General features: G+C 37.4%; 4 protein-coding genes across 4 annotated transcripts; 2 read left to right on the forward strand and 2 right to left on the reverse strand.

Moving 5' to 3' along the window:
* The first annotated feature begins 23 nt into the window (after positions 1–23).
* On the forward strand, positions 24–2,378 carry LOC106653893 (tRNA selenocysteine 1-associated protein 1). Its single transcript, XM_014373537.2, has 5 exons — positions 24–187; positions 566–760; positions 911–1,233; positions 1,603–1,796; positions 2,083–2,378. The coding sequence occupies exons 1-5, from the start codon at positions 146–148 to the stop codon at positions 2,205–2,207; spliced, it is 879 nt and encodes a 292-aa protein (XP_014229023.1). The 5' UTR covers positions 24–145; the 3' UTR covers positions 2,208–2,378.
* Positions 2,379–2,697: 319 nt separating this feature from the next.
* On the reverse strand, positions 2,698–11,371 carry LOC106653892 (protein pellino). The gene is made up of 7 exons (XM_014373536.2): positions 8,769–11,371; positions 6,900–7,082; positions 5,857–6,088; positions 5,561–5,770; positions 4,584–4,871; positions 3,890–4,221; positions 2,698–3,762 (listed from the first exon to the last, which is right to left on the reverse strand). The coding sequence occupies exons 1-7, from the start codon at positions 8,777–8,779 to the stop codon at positions 3,636–3,638; spliced, it is 1,383 nt and encodes a 460-aa protein (XP_014229022.1). The 5' UTR covers positions 8,780–11,371; the 3' UTR covers positions 2,698–3,635.
* Positions 11,372–12,601: 1,230 nt separating this feature from the next.
* On the reverse strand, positions 12,602–14,749 carry LOC106653839 (protein jagunal). Its single transcript, XM_014373430.2, has 4 exons — positions 13,795–14,749; positions 13,221–13,362; positions 12,881–13,096; positions 12,602–12,795 (listed from the first exon to the last, which is right to left on the reverse strand). The coding sequence occupies exons 1-4, from the start codon at positions 13,890–13,892 to the stop codon at positions 12,676–12,678; spliced, it is 576 nt and encodes a 191-aa protein (XP_014228916.1). The 5' UTR covers positions 13,893–14,749; the 3' UTR covers positions 12,602–12,675.
* Positions 14,750–15,209: 460 nt separating this feature from the next.
* LOC106653841 lies at positions 15,210–16,245 on the forward strand. Its single transcript, XM_014373431.2, has 3 exons — positions 15,210–15,418; positions 15,803–15,993; positions 16,056–16,245. Exons 1-3 carry the CDS (start codon positions 15,370–15,372, stop codon positions 16,110–16,112), a joined length of 297 nt encoding a protein of 98 aa, XP_014228917.1. The 5' UTR covers positions 15,210–15,369; the 3' UTR covers positions 16,113–16,245.
* The last annotated feature ends 641 nt before the right edge of the window (positions 16,246–16,886 follow it).

The raw sequence follows: 16,886 nt of genomic DNA on the forward strand, positions 1-16,886 counted from the left end.
CCAACGTTCTCTTCGTTGCTATATGTAATATGTTGTACAATTACATATTGTTGTGTTGTGAGTCGTGCTGTGCGTGTGACAGGTCTATCAGTTTCGTAGACGATTTTTAAGTTTAAAAATAAAAAAGAATCAGAAATCAGACAATATGACGAGTCCTATGGTTCAGTGTCAGTTGTGGATGGGTGGTGTAAGTAATTATTTAAATTTATTTATATTTGTTGGTCTACTAGGACATATGTACTTTTAAACGGTTTTGGAATCATAACCTCAAAGAGTCATTGTTTTTAAACTTTCATTTACATTTAACTAATTTTTATTGGTAATCGTTCAAATCATCTTTATTATTTTCACTTATCTCTGTAGAATTTAAACATTTTTATTTCAATAGAAGTGTGTGGTAATAGAATTATTGATAATGACACAAGCGTCGATCTTAACCGGCGATTTGTAATTCATTTTTAAAGTCACTAGATTCCGAATTAATATCAATTTTGTAGTGTGCATGAAGATTAAAAACAATATGGATCTTAATAGGTTAGAAAAAAATTTAAATATATTATTTCAGCTAGAACCATACATGACAGAAAGTTTTATCATGAGTGCATTTCACAAAATGGGTGAAACGCCTCAAACTGTTAAAGTTATGAGAAATCGCTATTCTGGAGAGCCAGCTGGTTACGCTTTTGTTCATTTTCCAACTGATGAAATGGCTTTAGATGCTATGCATAAACTAAATGGAAAGCCTATCCCAGGAGCTCCAGTAAGTTTGAATAGTCCTAGCACTATTCAAGTTTGTATGTGATGCAACTAAAATTTTTATTTAATTTTGTAAAGATTCACTTCTTCTTTAACTTTATTTTTTCCTCATATGAATTATAAACGATCTAATCAAAATTTTATATAATTGCAGCAAGTACGGTTCAGATTAAATCATGCAAGCACAACAGGAAAACCAATTGGCGAAAGAGAATACAGTATTTGGGTTGGTGACTTGTCAACAGAGGTTGACGATTATTCTTTGTATAGAACATTTGCAGCAAAATACAACTCTATACGAACAGCCAAAGTAATTTTAGACAGTTCAGGCTTTAGCAAAGGTTATGGTTTTGTAAGGTTTGCTAATGAAGATGAGCAAAAAGATGCTATGGTTACAATGAATGGTTACAAAGGTCTTGGGACCAGATTATTGAAAATATGTAGTGCTGTCCCTCGGCCATGGAATAGAGTGTCTGAGTAAGTAATGCAAACATTTTCATAGGTTTATAATTTGTTACACATTTGTAATTTTATTCTTTTAATGCATTTATTGAGATTTAAATTTTGTAATTGTAAAATTATTAATATAATGACCTGTTGATTTATTTGAGTTCATAAAGTAACAAGTTTAAATGAGTAAATAAAACCAAATATTATCTAAGAATATGAGAGTAAAACTACAAGCAAATTATCTTTATACTTGACATCTTTTTCATTCACAAAACACAATTATTTCCATATTAAGTTATATTCATTTCACTTTGAAGATATTTTGAAAATTATACAATTCCCTTAATATATTATTTTTACAGTTGACATTTTTTTACAATTACATTAATTTTACAGCTCAGCAATGTCTTCATCTGGAGATTACACATCAGGCATGTCTTCTGATAGTTACAATTACTATGATACATCTTCTTATTGGAACAGTTACAGTGCCTGGCAACAAGGTTATTATGAAAGTGATCCAACCTCTGATGGATACAGTAATTATACATCAGACAAAAAGCCTGAAGAAGATGAATTGGAACTGATTGGTATGTATTAATATAATTTTTAGTAAAATGTACAATTAGTTTTCCAACAATGATTATTCAGAAGCTAGTTTGTTACTGAATTGAGATTTTACATTTCATTTATCTTTTAAAATACAAACATAAAGGGCATTGTGATCATTATTGAATATTGTTTCAAACAATATCTTTTGAATAATACCTGCTTTATTTTTTCTCAGTTATTATTTTTTAATTCATACATACCCATCTGTTCATCTTTTATTTTTATTTGTACTCATTTTTCAATATAATTTTTTTAACTTTTCAGAGCATTCGATTCCTGTTGATATTGACAAGTTGAATAGAGATATAATAGAACAAGATTACAACTTGTGGGATGCATTGGAAAGTTCAAAGTGGATTCCTTGTGATACTTTAGAATTATGCTATTGATATGATGATGTCACTAGCATAATAACATTCATTGCAAATTAGAAATTATACAAATTGAATTTATAGAACGTTCAGAGATGGGAAAGACCAAAGACGAAAAATGATCAGTTCATCATAATACTAAATCATTTTTTCGCCTTTTATAAAATAACGCTACTGCTGTACAAAAAAAAATTAGAAATTTCTACTTAATTCATTATTGTTATCGTCAGTCTCTATGTGTTTATAAAAACAATTCCTGATGATAGATGTTAACTTCCAGCTTCACTATTCTATTACATTCTTTTTACAATTTCATTAAGTTCATTTAAATTGTAAATAACATTTATTTCATCAATTATTTTAATACAATAATCAAATAAATGCCAAGTCATGCATTGAGACTCATAAAAAAAAAAAATGATTTTGATGTAGCTGTAAAAATGAAAATTTTTATCTTTTTAGACAAAAAAAAGTAGCAATATTTAAATAAATATTGACATAAGTAAAATTTGCGTTTAATTAATTTATTAATTTTTGTTTACTATACATTATTTCACTAGTATAAGTAAACCTATAAGACGATCATGATAAAAATTATATTTTCGGAATGAAAATTAGAAAAAAATTATATCATCCTGGAAGTTCATTTGACGATTTTACGGCCAAGTTTATTCAAAGCCCATCAGGTTATTTATTGTAAGAACACAGCTTCTTTGTACACATTGTAAATTGATATTTCTTTCAAATAAATCTACGATCAAGGCTTCTACTTAGTCAACGGCAAAAATGCATTGATAGAATATTTTATCGACCATGACTCATCATTCATTAATTTAAAAAAATGAAACAAAAAGTTCTTTGAGTATAAATCTAAAATATATTGTTAATATATAATTATTTTTTCAATTTTCTCTTTGTAACAAAGTATACTTCTATGAAAGCTCAGTGATTCTCGTTAAAAATTACGCTTGATGTAACAGCGTACTTGTCATAAACAAAAACATTTCATTTTTTTATTAACTGTATTTAATTTAATATCAGTTGCAATCTTGTATATAATTTCATATAGAAATATCTTTTGACTCGAACAAAGCGAGAAAACAGATGGAAATTTTTTGTTTTATTATTTTATGGCAGGTGTACTGGATAGTAGCCTTACAGTAGAAAATAATTCGCACGTATAATATACATATCAGTTGAAAAAACTAAGCGCATCATTGATTAACAGTGGCACTCTACTTAAAAGTTATAATTCGAAATACATAATTATTATACTATCTCCCTTCGCATCTTTCTTTCTTTTATTTTCAATTTCCTCGTCGTAACTTACGCACAATAAGGCTCTATTGTTACCTCCACTAAAAAAAGGCTTAGTCAAGGTAAAAAATAATGACTTCTGTACAGAGCTTGATACGAGCTCACGGCACGCATGAATTATTTTTTTGTCTAGTCTACATGGTCTTGGAATATGAGTTTAACATATCCAGGCGATCCTTCCAAGGGCGTTGCACAAAATGGACAGATTGCGATATAGCCGTTAGTACCATGCGGTATTGCCACCTTTTCCCAGTATCTATAAAAAGAAAAGTTTTTCCGGTTAAAAGGTCTGGTGTGGAAATTGGTTCAAGCTGTTTGTCTAGCGCAGTGCCAAAGGGCGACGCATGCGAAAAGGTAAAATAACACGTGACGTCTCAACGTACTTTACTGTTTTTTCCGTAGCCATATGCCCACACGGACTAAATGCGTACGTTGGTGGTCCACTGTCTACGTAAAAGGCGGGCTCGATACCCATGCAAAGCTTGACGATGGGGCCAGCAACGAGACACATTGGACATCTACGAGTCGCTTTGTCCTTTTCCTGTCCCCAATCGTGATGCCCTTGCACGTGACCACACTTCAGATACACGTACGGCTGCTGCTGAGCTGATTCAGACGCTGTTCGGCGTGGTATCACCAAAGTGTTCAAGCCCACCGGACATTGAGGCCTTCCCGCGTTGATTGCGTCAACGAGTTCTTCCAAATCATGCTTTGTCTACGTTAAGAGTAAAAAAAAATTGCTCAGTAAAAAAAATATTTGGAATGTGTAAAAATCGTCGATTATAAATATTACATCCATTGAATTTAATGAGTTTTTTAAACTTTACTCGGAATCGTTTTCTGATCGATTTTCCAATATAAGACTTTTAGATTGATTAAAAATGAACGAACAGCTGATCGGCGCTTTTTCATTAATAATTTGCTATCTCGTCAGCAGTTTTCACTTTAACAAGTTCCCACGGTACTCTGTCGATATTTTCGTTTTCTTTGAACTTGCGTATCGACGAGAGGATTAATTTTTATTTTTTTTTTATTTTTTGCCTCCTCATCATCATTTGCATGCATAATTAAACATACCGGCGATTTGGCCAATCCTTCTGCCGATCGCCACAGCAGAGTAGCCCCACAAAGGTCGATCAACGTGCCGTCCTGAAGTACATTGTCTTCGTCCTCGACGACGTTTCCCTTCTGCTGAGCGCTTCTGCTTTCGCGAAGGGAAAAAACACCGCCGCCAACGCTGACTTCTCGCCAGTAGCCGCAAATAGCGTCACCGCCGCAAAACTGCCCACGAGGATGCATGATTAAAACGCCGTTCGTGGTAAGGCCATCGATTTCTCGGTTCTCTTGCCATTTCGTCGCTTTTTCCTAAGTTTTGAAAAATTTGCTTTTTGAGAAACATGCGAGTCCGACAATTTTTATAGTAAAGAAACGTGTTTTGCACATATCTCGAGAGAGAAATGTTACATCATTCCGAGCTGAACGAATAATTAAGAAAAAACGCAGCACTTGAAGCAAAGAATTTGGGAATCAGTGATTAAATTAACACAGACTTAGCGAGTTAAGTAGTCGCAAATAATTATATTGCGTAACATCATTGTTAATTCTTAATGCTTGATTGAGCAAAAGTAAAATGCGAGTATAAAGACTATGACTTTATGCTCATTAATCGCCCCTGAGAGAATTGAAAATAAATAAATAAAACGAAATAAGCTGCAACATGATAAAAATTTCGAGTATTACACACGACGCAGATTTGCTGGTTCTTTTTTTTCTGTTTACTATCTGAAAAAATACCGTCTCATTCCGGATATCACAAAAAGTCCCGCACATCATCGAGCAACAGATTGTTGACATGCCGTGATAAGGCGCACAGCGTCTTATCTAAAAAGCAACACCTACACGCAGACCGTTACGTAAACAACGAGAAAAAAAGAGAGAAAGAAAGAGGAAACTGAAAAGCCGCGAGAATTTTCAAAGTGCATCTGTTGCGCAATGCCGAGCAACGAAGTATCGATTCGATACTTAAGCGGCGTATTTATACAATGAAATCTTACCCCAAGAAAAATATTTCTCGAGCCGTCAAAACCAGCCGCGTAGATTCTCGCTATTTTAGGATCGGAGCGATCCGCGAGTATTCTGCAGGCGAACCTGCTTATGGTGCTCTGTGCTACTCGACTTTCGGGGGCTGTGGGATTCTCCGAGCTGGCACCCGGAAATGTGTCCATAACGACAAAATCAATCGGCGTTTCCGACGATCTGCCGATCTGTTCAATAAAAAAAAATTAATTATGAGATTATAATTGAGCTGTAGAAATGACACACGCGATTTATTTTCAATTTTGCCACTTACCTGAAACATATCCGTGTCCTCATCTTCGGTGTATTCGACGATTACGGCTTGAGTCCTAGACAGTGTATAAGAAATCGAGTGTTGCTTCGTATTCAGTATCGCCTGAGAACAAGCCGGTGTCTTGACCACATAATGTTTGCTCCGTTTGACGCCATTGGCAGTTGGTCGTTTGTAAAGGACGAATTTGCTTCTTCTTCGGCCCCGATCGCCAGGTGGTAGGTAACCGTTGTATCTGAGAGAAGATTAAAAGAAAAATTCAAGGAATTGAGTCAAGCGGAATGAGACGGTTAATTTTTTTTCTTAGGTTTAAAGAAAAATATTTTCTTTGCTCTATTTGTTTTTTTTACTTTCTTGTAAAATGATCGCGTGAAACCTAACTCGTTTCTACCTATTCGTATACACGTATATGTACGTTCTGCAAACATATTTCACACCATTCAGGCTAATGATTTTTTTTTAGTGTACGGAGTGTATATAGGTGTGTATACAAGCCAATTGGATTACTGATCCAATTACTAAGTAGTCAGAAACACTTAATCTTGTGTGCTTGTTTGAATTTTCTTTGGTGAAGCCATTGACCACTCAACATTGGAAGCTGAGTTTGTTAATTTTCATCAAATTGACTGTGCAAACACTAATTAAACTTACTGTAATAGTTTTGCATGGATTACATAATTTTTAAGGACTGATGAAAAAATAAATAAGTATAAGAATATAGGCCACTGTAATCTACTTATGTTAGTCACACAAACAAGGGACCTATTTTAGAAATCTATTTCAAGTTCTCTGAAAGTATATCTTTACTTTTTATCCTATAAATGAATAAACATTTCTAGTAAGCAAAGAAATGGTTCACGTTATTCAAGATATTGTATATCTACAAGTTTTCACTGATAAAATTATTCTCTTTTCATTCAGAAAGATAATGAACTATCTTCATATGTACACATGGCAATGAATTATAATATAATAGTAAGATAAAATCTTAAAATGATCCTGAAGAGGGTAAAATAATTGGGATCGATTAGTTTAAAAAATCTTACCCAAGTATGACTAGTTCCCCATATTTGACACCCTGACTGAGCCTTTCATGATTATGTCTCTGTGCTCCATGAGGATGTGCATGTTGGTGATTGTGATTGTGATTGTTGTGAGGACTGATGGCTTGGCCAACAGCCTCGCCCTCTTCTACAGCAAGTGGGCTAGTTTCGCTGCTGCCGTCTGACCTAAAATTGTGAAAAAAAGTGTTAACTCATTACATACTTTACTTTGTTTAGCTTGTTTTGCAATATTTTGTAGATATAAACATGGCTAAGAAAGAACACAAGTGTAATGCATAAGAGACATTGTTCAGTTTTCAAGGCTCCTCGAGTATTACAAAAGTTTAATTTTTTTAAACAGTAACGATTGATCGATCAATCAGTAAATCTGAAGTTTTATAACTGTATTGCAATAATTTATGAGAATAATGATAATTAAAGTGTGTGAAATGTAAAATAAAGATAATTTTATAGATTTAAAAAAATATCATTTTGCAAAAATGTAATTAAATATGCAATGAAAATATTTTACTGTAAAAGAAAAAAAGTTTTAGATTCATTTGAATATTAAATTTATTCTTGTTAAAAACAAAGGTAAGCTTTCTTTGTCATTGTAAGCAGTAGTATTCTGTCATGCTACAGTGAACATCACAAAAATTACAATTTAAGTAAGGAATTTACAGTTACAATAGACATAAATTGCAATGAAATATTGAATTTCATTAGCAATGCCATTGAATAATATTCCCAAATTCAATGATTATTTTTGATGCTCTATTTACTGACATTACTTCTAATTCTCTAATGTTCCATGCCCTAAATAAGAGCAATTTTAAATTTATCAGACCTTGACATTTTATTCTACTTTGACTGTCAATGGTCATTATTATTCAAAAGTAATTGTCATGTAAAATTTTTTTTCATTTATGATGAATTCTACAGAGCTTTTGCAGCATGATGGAATTATCCAGCAAATGTATAACAGTATTCAAATGAAGCATTGTATATATTATAAGAGTTAAATTGGCATTCCAATTACACACTATATTCTAGCATCCATTGACTTCTATAGAATGATAACAATGATTTATGATATAGTTGAGAAGCAGATCGAAAATTACATCACGAAGTATCAGTGATTGAAATTTCGTATCTTTTTTAATTTAATTTTATCGATCGATCAGCGAATTAATGTTCCGCAAAAAATTCTTTCGTTGTTTTGCCAAAAAAAAATCATGCGCAGACAACGTGTTGACGAATTTGGACACGAAAAGACAACGTTTTAACGTTTGTTTTTTTCCTCAACTTCTCGATCTGTTCTCTGTGAGTGGCACAGGTAAACAAATCGCGCGAAGCTAGGCTATCGGCCGAAAAAAGTTTGTAACAGAATACCGTTAATCCGCGTGCATTGCAGTTCTAACAAGAGAATCCCTGTTTGTACCTGCAGGGTTGTCTGCGAGCGCGAGTAAGTGTGCGCGTATGCGTATGTATGTGTGCAGAAAACAGCCGAGTGGTAACTCGATATTATTATATGTCGAAAAAAAGCAGAATGAAAAAGAAACGAAAAAAGGAGCATACTTAAGAAAGAAAGGGGTAGACGCGCACGGCACTAAGTATAGTAACAGAATATCTCCGTATAATCTTGCGTATGTATTTACCTTGTGTAATCTTCTACAATTTTTATGCACGGCGATGGAAAGAGAGAGAGAGAGAAGAGAGAAGAAAAAAGAAGAAAATAATAAAGTGCAAGGATATGCGTATCGCGAAAAAACGTGATGTAATTACACGACGCTATGAGTGGCAATGACGACGATGCCATACATGCGTAACATCGAGAGTGAGAGGAGGACAAACTCATAATGCATCACGTACCGAATAACCATTGCGGAATCCGTGTTAGAGTCAATTTGGCCGCGGCGACTAAGCCACTCCGCGGCAGGAGCCAAAGCCAGCGTCTTAGTGTAATATCGCTGCTCTTTCCTGTATAATATTCCTCCTCCTATGGGTCGTCGTTGTCGTCGTTGTATAGGCACAGCAGAGGTTCACATGCACTTGCGACTGTGTGTCTTTCTCTGCTATCCGTCCGTGTGTATATCGCCGAGTTTCTGCGTTTCTCTCTCGCTCTGTGTGCGTGTCGTTCGGTTTTTTTTCCTTTCTTCTGCTTTATATATTTTTCTCGTTCGTCTTCGCGCTCTTATAAGATTCTAACTCACCCACACACGCGCGTATAATGTAAGTGCAAAGAGCAGAACAGAGCAGACACATACGCGCGTATTATATCTATCTCTGCGCGCGCTACACACACACGCACACGGACACAAACACACGATCGTTTATACTCGTGCACAATAAAACCAGGCACTACCACAAAGTACACTGGAGGAACACACACACGCACAAACTGACTCCGAAGAGCTGCGAGTTTTTCTTTTTGCTCCTCTTGTTCGCGCTTTTATATATGGGACGCACCTACGCTCGCTCTTCTCCGTCTTTTCACCAAGCTCTTATTCCGTCTCTCTTATAATATCTTCTCAACTATCTCGGCTCTCTCCCATGTGTGTATATATATGTGCGTGTGAGCCTCTCTCGCACAGTGATACTCGTCGAAAGAGCCGTAAGAGCAAATATAAACGCTGGCTTGATATTTTCAATATTCCGATGTATCACACAGTGACTCTCGCGGGCTCCGCTGATGTATACGTCGGCTCAGCGAGTACACCGTGTGTGTCACTCGGTTTGAAAACGAAGATTTCGTTGGAAAAGAGAACAACTCTCGATTCCTCTTGTGCCACTGCCTCGAAGGCGCGAACGCAAACTCTTCTCCGGGATGAAGGATGTTCGTCTCGAATTGCGTCGACGCCACTCTCCGCACAGCATGCGTACTATACGGTCCAACAACAAAAACAACAACAACGGCGAAAGCTAATATTTTTCGCACTGCCGTGTATACGTATTCGCGCACTCTCGCAAATGTGTGTGTGTGTGTGTGTGTGTGTGCGTGTGTATGTATGTATGGCGCTATATAATAATGCTGGCAACGCAACGCACGTCCAACAGCGACTGCGCCGCAAAGCGAACAACTCGTCTCAGAGGCTCGCTCATATAATGAACGGCGAGTGAACTGCTATATATAGCTATAAGCGTATAAAGCCGCGCTACTCTTCAGGCCGTATTCTTCGCGTATAATATATATATCTATACGCCACACTTTCCTATTTCTCTGTTAGTTGCTGCTGTTGCTCGCTGAACAGCACCGTTGTAGATACTTTTATATATATAATATGTCCTGTTTTTCTCTCACGCGTCGTTGTACCACCCCCTCATCACCGGTACGTTTTTCATCGGTTGCTGCTGCTGCTGCTTCTTATGGCAGTGATGACGACGTAAAAGACGATGACAACGATGCGCTGCTGCTACTTCCGATTTTTCAGAAAACCGTGTCTCAAATTCCATGGCTCTCGGTAAAATTATGTTAGTATACTCGTATTGCACTCGTCTATGTTTTACAAACGAGAGCTCGGTAACTCGTAATAATAATATACTTTGCGGCTACGGCAGTTATTCGCAGCTTTCAATAAATATCACGCATTAAATGCAAAACGTTGAAACATTTATAACTATATTAGGAGCTTGACTTTATTCCTTTTGACAATTCGCAATGAATAATGTATAGGCCGGCTGTTATAACTGCGCGTGCAAGCCAGTGCAGGGTAAAACACGTAGTACATAAGCTATGGCTCAAGCTCTGTCCCTCGTCGAGCTCTGCCTACCGCACCGGACTGCCCTAGCTCGTCAACGTATATATTTTAATGGAAAATCGAAATATCGCGTTGCGTATATAGATAAAAATATGCAAGCGCGTCAGGCTGGTAAGCGCGAGCTTCGTTAATTATTCACTATTTGCACTTGTTTTAATTTTCCACGAAACTGGCATTACAATGCACTGAGAGAGAGAGAGAGCAAGAGCTGCAAGTCCAAAGTTTTTGCGTCGTGATCTGTGATGCACCGCGCGCGCAGCTGACTAGTTGTTTATCCGATATAACTGCGCGTTGATTATTGTTCTTTTTCTCTTATGGTGTAATAGGTGTATAGGTATGTGCGCGCAGCGCGAATAGGCAGTGTCTCTTATTTTTTGTTATTATTATTCAACTGCGATAATACACGACACAGAGCACTGCACAGCAACAAACGCGACTCGCTGCATGAGTGCACTTACTCAACGTGCGCGACGTCAACACAACAACGCGAACAACACCCGCGAGCTTTCACGAACGTTCGAAAGTCGAGCCGTGTAGCCTGTGACGCGCGTATGTTTATAATATGCCTGCACCTCTATGCAGCGACGTTCTCGGTGCATCGTATTTTCATTGTTATCGCCGCGCGACTCATATGTACCGTACGATATATATATACGACGATGCGCATGCAGCAGCAGTGGCGATCGTCGATGCAGCGAGATGTATATTATTGCGAATTGTCAAGTATATCATGCTACGCACTGACTCACGAGCGCCTTGAAGCTGCGTTTATATATATTTTGCTGGCTAGCTTGCGACGACGGCGGCGGCAGCAGCAGCAGCATCGAATACACGCATTTATATACCTGCTGCGTATATGTGTGTGTATGAAAAGTATGAACACACGTCCTATCGTGCGTGTGCAAGAGCTGCTCCGTTTCGCGTAGTTGGCTGCCCGCGTCGCCGCCGCTCACCGCTGCCGTCACCAGTCACCACCGCACACAGTTCACGCAGGCCGCAGGCGCCTGCAAAAATGCATACACACGTACCGATTCTACGTATGGCTACAGCTAGCACGAAAGCAGATATATGTATATATTATTTTGCGCGCGCGAACGTATCGACGATGAACCTTGACATCGCGTGGAAGTGACGCCAGGCGTCGTTGGGATCGCGCGCCCGAGCGGGAGTGTTCAAAGCTGTGCACTCGATCGCGCGCACGGCTTTTTACGACATATATACGTGCATATTTATTATGCATATATCCTATATAAGTGCACGCGCGATGATTAGCGACCGCGATGATTTACATCGACGCGCGCGGAGCAGCGCAGGGCGAGCGCGACATCGGTCCAGCGGATCCTTATATACGATAATTACGAGCTGTAAAAGGTATCATTGCCGAGTAATTAGGCGAGATAATGGCGCGCGCTGGTTTTTTTCGCTGCGAGGTTTACGAGTCCCGCGCCGTTGTACCGTCGACGCGCAGAGACTCATTTGCTTATGTAAGTGTCTGCCTGCACGCGTGCCGTATGCTAATTCGCAACGAGAGCACGAGAGAGAGAAGCGAGAGAAATAAACAAAGAAAACATTGAGAGCTCTCCGATGCGGCTTTGATTTTCAATGACTTTTATCGATATGGATTGTACGATGCACAACGGTGCGAGCTGTTACATATGAATACAAGGTGTTTGTACGGTTCTGCGCGCACAATGTGCAACATACAATTCGCTCAATGACGCTCTTTCCTTGTTTGCTTTTATCTGCTTTTGCTTTTATTATAAAATATAATTTTAACGATATATAAATAGTATAATTATGGCTGTTTATCTCAAAAAATCAATAAACCTTTTCGTTTTAAAGTAGCTCGTTCAATAACAAAAATATCTTCTATACCCCGAGGCGTTATAAAACAACGCGCGAGCGTCGCAATTATGTTTTTTTTTTTCAGTATCTTTGATTTCTCAATTTTCTATGTACATTTTCGTTATAAAAAAAACTTTTTTCAAATCTTCAAAAATCCAATCGATCAAGGAGCGATGCTAATTCGCTCGTCTGCTCTGCCATGCCAATAACAGATTGTACGAGAAGTACAGCGTGAAACCATGAACTTGAGACGCTGCCAAAATGAAACCGTACCACAGCATACCGTAGGGTAGATCCTGTAATAAATCGAATGCATTGTATTACCATCATCTGTGGATTTGATATCGAAATCGGTTTATTTGTTAATAATCGTTTTTTTACCTGCCACACGTGGATGTTTTCCTTTTGACCTGTGCTCAAGTACTCGTAAACGTCGTGGAAGTAGTATATAAAACCATAAAGTATCGATCCGAGACCCAGCACGGTGATGCCGATCATGTATTGCTTCAGGGTCTTGATTTTGTTCTTTCTCATGGCGCTAAATCCCAGGAATGACGTCAACAGGCTCGTTAACCATATGTATTCCCACAGTAACGGCTGTGTTCGTTATTTTCATCATCCCCGATCGATCGCAGAGCATGAAAACAGACGATTACAAAATTAGCGAGAAAATCAAATGATTGAGAAAAGTATTATTGTCGAGCGAATAACAATAAGCTACCTGTGGCACTGCGAGCTCTTCTATTTCTAAGATAAATATATTAAAACGGTCTAAAATATCAGCTGACAATTTGGCTAGCATAACGAAGAACAGTATATAGTGGAAAAATATACAGTATCTCAGTCTTGACTTGTTCACGGCACTGCAAAATAATAAAAGAAGGAAGTGAATGAAAACGTATTTTGATAATGAGCTTAAATCGTAAATAATCATCCATTGTTTCGTCGATCACTGAAAAATTTCGAGTACAATGAAATGGAAATTAATTCGAAAATTTCTAGCATCGTAGCGTTCGTTCGCGCGGATCGTGCGCTAATACGAGAGCATTATAATGATCTTCGAATCACGCGTGTGCATAGAATTTCCGAGTAGGGGGTGTAGGAATGTCAAGGTGAAGCTAGAACTTGGATGAGACAGGTGCACACAGAGTATTACCACTCGTATACGCACACGAACACGCGTGAATATACATACGCACACACATGACACACGGACGTGTGTGCGTGTGCGTATATGTCTGTCGTAATTTCTCGGTCATAACTCTCCATGCGAGAGTCGTGCATATGCTCCGTACCTGGTCTGATAATGATTGGCGACGCGCTCCCTGTGCTGAAAGTCGTTGCCGTCATTGTTGTACAAATTCGGTGCATAAAATCCCATTCTCGAAGCCATGTTTATTCCGTTTTCTCCTCGACTCGATTTCACTGACGAAAACTGCAAACCGTTCGCGCACGACGTGCCGAAAATTTTTCACAGTATGCCCGTTATTATGTATACGCGCGCGCACACTCGCGCACTGTGTCCAAGCGACAGGTTATATCTCTGCCTTATTAATTACAATGTGTCGAATATAAACTTATATTATGGTTCGAGTCGTCTAGTAGCAGTATAAAAGGGTATTGTTGTCGATGACGACGACGACGACGACGGCGACAGCAGCGGCAGCGGCGGTGGCGGCGGCGCGGACGTTGATGGGCTTTCGAAAGCAAAAGTATTCGAAAATCCAAGGCAAAGCATATCCCACCGCACGCGCCAATGGCCCCGCGCGCGCGTCTATTTGGTATGAAATGTGCTCCTATATGCTTTTATACGTGCGAAACGAGCAACGGCACGATTCGTCTTTGCTGCACTGCCTGATGCTCGATATTTTTATTGGCATCGATGCAGCGATATCAGCGGAAGAAGAGGCAGCGTAGGCAGCAGCAGCGGGTAGTAGTACTATGAATGAATCCTCGGCTCCGGGGAAAATTCTACACACGCGCACACATGTGTTGTCGTTCGAAGAAAAAAAATCTGCAAATCATCACACGCGAGATCGGCCGCACAGCATCTCTTAGGATTAAGAAAAGCTCGATCGCTCGCAATGGGCGCAACTGACGAGAAATATATCGACACACGCGTGACTACGTATAAATATGTATTCGACTCGACTTCCTATTACTCTCTCGTTTCTTCTAGCCTACGCTTGTAATGTTACTACCCTAAACTATTTTTAAACCGCTGCTACTGCTGCTGCTAAAATCTCCGAGCGCAAGCACACGCAGACGCGGCGTCAAAATTGCTACTGCCTAGTAGTGTAGCAGCTCGGCTGCAGTTTCCAAGGCGGTGCGCGATCTGCGGCATGTGGCCTGCTGCAAGTTCATGTGGGCAGTATTAATAAAAGTACATTCAAAATTCTGCATTGTCAGATGCTATATGTTGATCGACAGCTGCAGTAAATTATTAATCAGCGATTTTACAACGAGCCCCTTTTCGTTAGACTTACGAACTTGAAAACTTGTAATAATGCTTGTTATTCAGCAAATTTTCATTTTAGTTACAAAATAGTAAAGTTTGATAAAACACAAAATGATTTTATGCTTACAATTTTTTATTACATCGATTTGGACCATTTAGAATTTCAAACATGTCATAATTCGGAGAAACGACGCAAGATGTCGTTGCCGCTAAGACATGAAATTTTATTCGTCTGCTGTCTATCTACTTGCTTTTGAATTATCGAAGCTTCTGCGCGCTGTCCACTGCGCGTTGGGTCAAGCTCGTCTGCTGTGCGTGTGTGTGTGTGTTCTTCGCCACTATCTGCGAGGGCTCATTGCATACTCTCGAAAATCTGCACTAACTTATTGAACGAATTTATCAATCTACGAAAATGTTCAACCAAATTTTGCGCCCCGTTGCACGTCGTGCCATCCAGAAAGGTACACCATCATGATTACATTTACGAATACTTTAAGTTTTATTCATTCATTGACAGTTATGTAATTGATCGCTTGGTTATTTTGTGTGTCTTACTCCGTGCTCTTGTGATATGTAAAGGTTGTCGCTCAAACCTATTTCGGTCAATCAAAACATTGATTCTCAAGTACTTATTACATTGATTTCTAAGGTCGTTGCTATCAATATACTCGTTTTACAAAAAGTTTTAAATGTCATGCTCAGAGTTCCGGTTCAATGACAGTTTTGGTTTGTTACAAAAAGTTGTTCAACACCAAAGTTTATGATTGATTATATATTATTAAATTAGAGTATAAATTTGTATTTTAAAACCTCTCATAGTTTTCTTATGATCGTTATTTTTTTAGCTACAACCAACCAAACCCGTTCTCATGGAGGCGGTCATGGTCATGGACATACTCATGTTGATAACCGAATCACGTTCAATGATGCATGCAAACCTGAAGGTTCATGGGCTGAGAATTTTGCCAAACAACAAAAGAGATACAACACACAATTAGCTGTCGGTGTTGGTGCTTTTGTATTTACTGTTGCCACCGTAAGTTTAACTCATTAAGAAAAAACATTAGATCATAAAATTTATTATAATTTTCATTGCAGATTCTCCAAGGTGAGCTATTATTCTTCAACTATAGTTACCCAAAACCAAAGCAGTAGAGAATCAATTTCAATAGTTATAATTCCAGTAAGTTAAAGAAAAGTAATATGATTGTTGTTGTATCATCTATACAAGAAGATCTTCAGGTTTTATTATGTAATTAATTTAATAAAGCTTGTTTATAAATCTAAATAACATTTTGTTCCATTTAATCTGATCTTAAAATAATTTTATAAAAATTTTCATCTATTAGTGAAGAATTATTTATTAAACGCAAAAAAAAATTTATTTAACTTTTTGTCTCGCAAAACTTTTTAAATATCTGATAGTCAAAGTTTAATAATGTTTTTATTATTTGTCATATTTTGCTAAATCATTTCAAATTCTAAAGTACAACGTACTGTAGTCAAAAATGAAAAGCAATACTTTTTCAAATGTTAAGTTATATTCTTTAAATTCCCTTAATAAAATATTGTATTTCATGTGTAAATTCTACCATTATTTGTCAATTTGATTTGAATTTTGACATAGAAATATACAGCATGAAAGTATGCACTGGTACAAGGTCATCTCCAGAAAACCTATTGAAAATAATTTTTCCCCTGCTTTCTTTCAGATGCAAACATTTTCTTAATAAATATTAGAGCATATCTTGTATCATAATATAAAATTTGTATAAAATTTGTATAAAATTTTTAATGTAAGGTTTCATGTTTTTAACAAAATTCATTAAGAAAGTCATACACAGATTTGATTGAGTTCATAGTAAATTTAAGTTTTTTTATTAAACAATAAGGACATTATTTTTGAGAAAAAAAATTCTGAATATCGGC

This window comes from Trichogramma pretiosum, unplaced genomic scaffold, assembly GCF_000599845.2.
Source record: "Trichogramma pretiosum strain Unisexual culture from Peru unplaced genomic scaffold, Tpre_2.0 scaffold11, whole genome shotgun sequence".
Lineage (NCBI taxonomy): Eukaryota > Metazoa > Arthropoda > Insecta > Hymenoptera > Trichogrammatidae > Trichogramma > Trichogramma pretiosum.

Bases quoted from the DNA above. Each gene is read 5' to 3' on its own strand.
- LOC106653893 (XM_014373537.2), top strand. From the start codon at position 146: ATGACGAGTCCTATGGTTCAGTGTCAGTTGTGGATGGGTGGT. The intron at 188-565 runs GTAAGTAATTAT...ATATTATTTCAG, and splicing joins GTCAGTTGTGGATGGGTGGT to CTAGAACCATACATGACAGA. The intron at 761-910 runs GTAAGTTTGAAT...ATATAATTGCAG, and splicing joins AGCCTATCCCAGGAGCTCCA to CAAGTACGGTTCAGATTAAA.
- LOC106653892 (XM_014373536.2), bottom strand. The intron at 5,771-5,856 runs GTAAGTGGCAAA...TTTATTGAACAG, and splicing joins AGGACACGGATATGTTTCAG to ATCGGCAGATCGTCGGAAAC. The intron at 3,763-3,889 runs GTACGTTGAGAC...TTCTTTTTATAG, and splicing joins GCTACGGAAAAAACAGTAAA to ATACTGGGAAAAGGTGGCAA.
- LOC106653839 (XM_014373430.2), bottom strand. From the start codon at position 13,892: ATGGCTTCGAGAATGGGATTTTATGCACCGAATTTGTACAACAATGAC. The intron at 13,097-13,220 runs GTAGCTTATTGT...TAACGAACACAG, and splicing joins AAGAGCTCGCAGTGCCACAG to CCGTTACTGTGGGAATACAT. The intron at 12,796-12,880 runs GTAAAAAAACGA...GATTTATTACAG, and splicing joins AAAACATCCACGTGTGGCAG to GATCTACCCTACGGTATGCT.
- LOC106653841 (XM_014373431.2), top strand. From the start codon at position 15,370: ATGTTCAACCAAATTTTGCGCCCCGTTGCACGTCGTGCCATCCAGAAA. The intron at 15,419-15,802 runs GTACACCATCAT...TTATTTTTTTAG, and splicing joins ACGTCGTGCCATCCAGAAAG to CTACAACCAACCAAACCCGT. The intron at 15,994-16,055 runs GTAAGTTTAACT...TTTTCATTGCAG, and splicing joins TTGTATTTACTGTTGCCACC to ATTCTCCAAGGTGAGCTATT.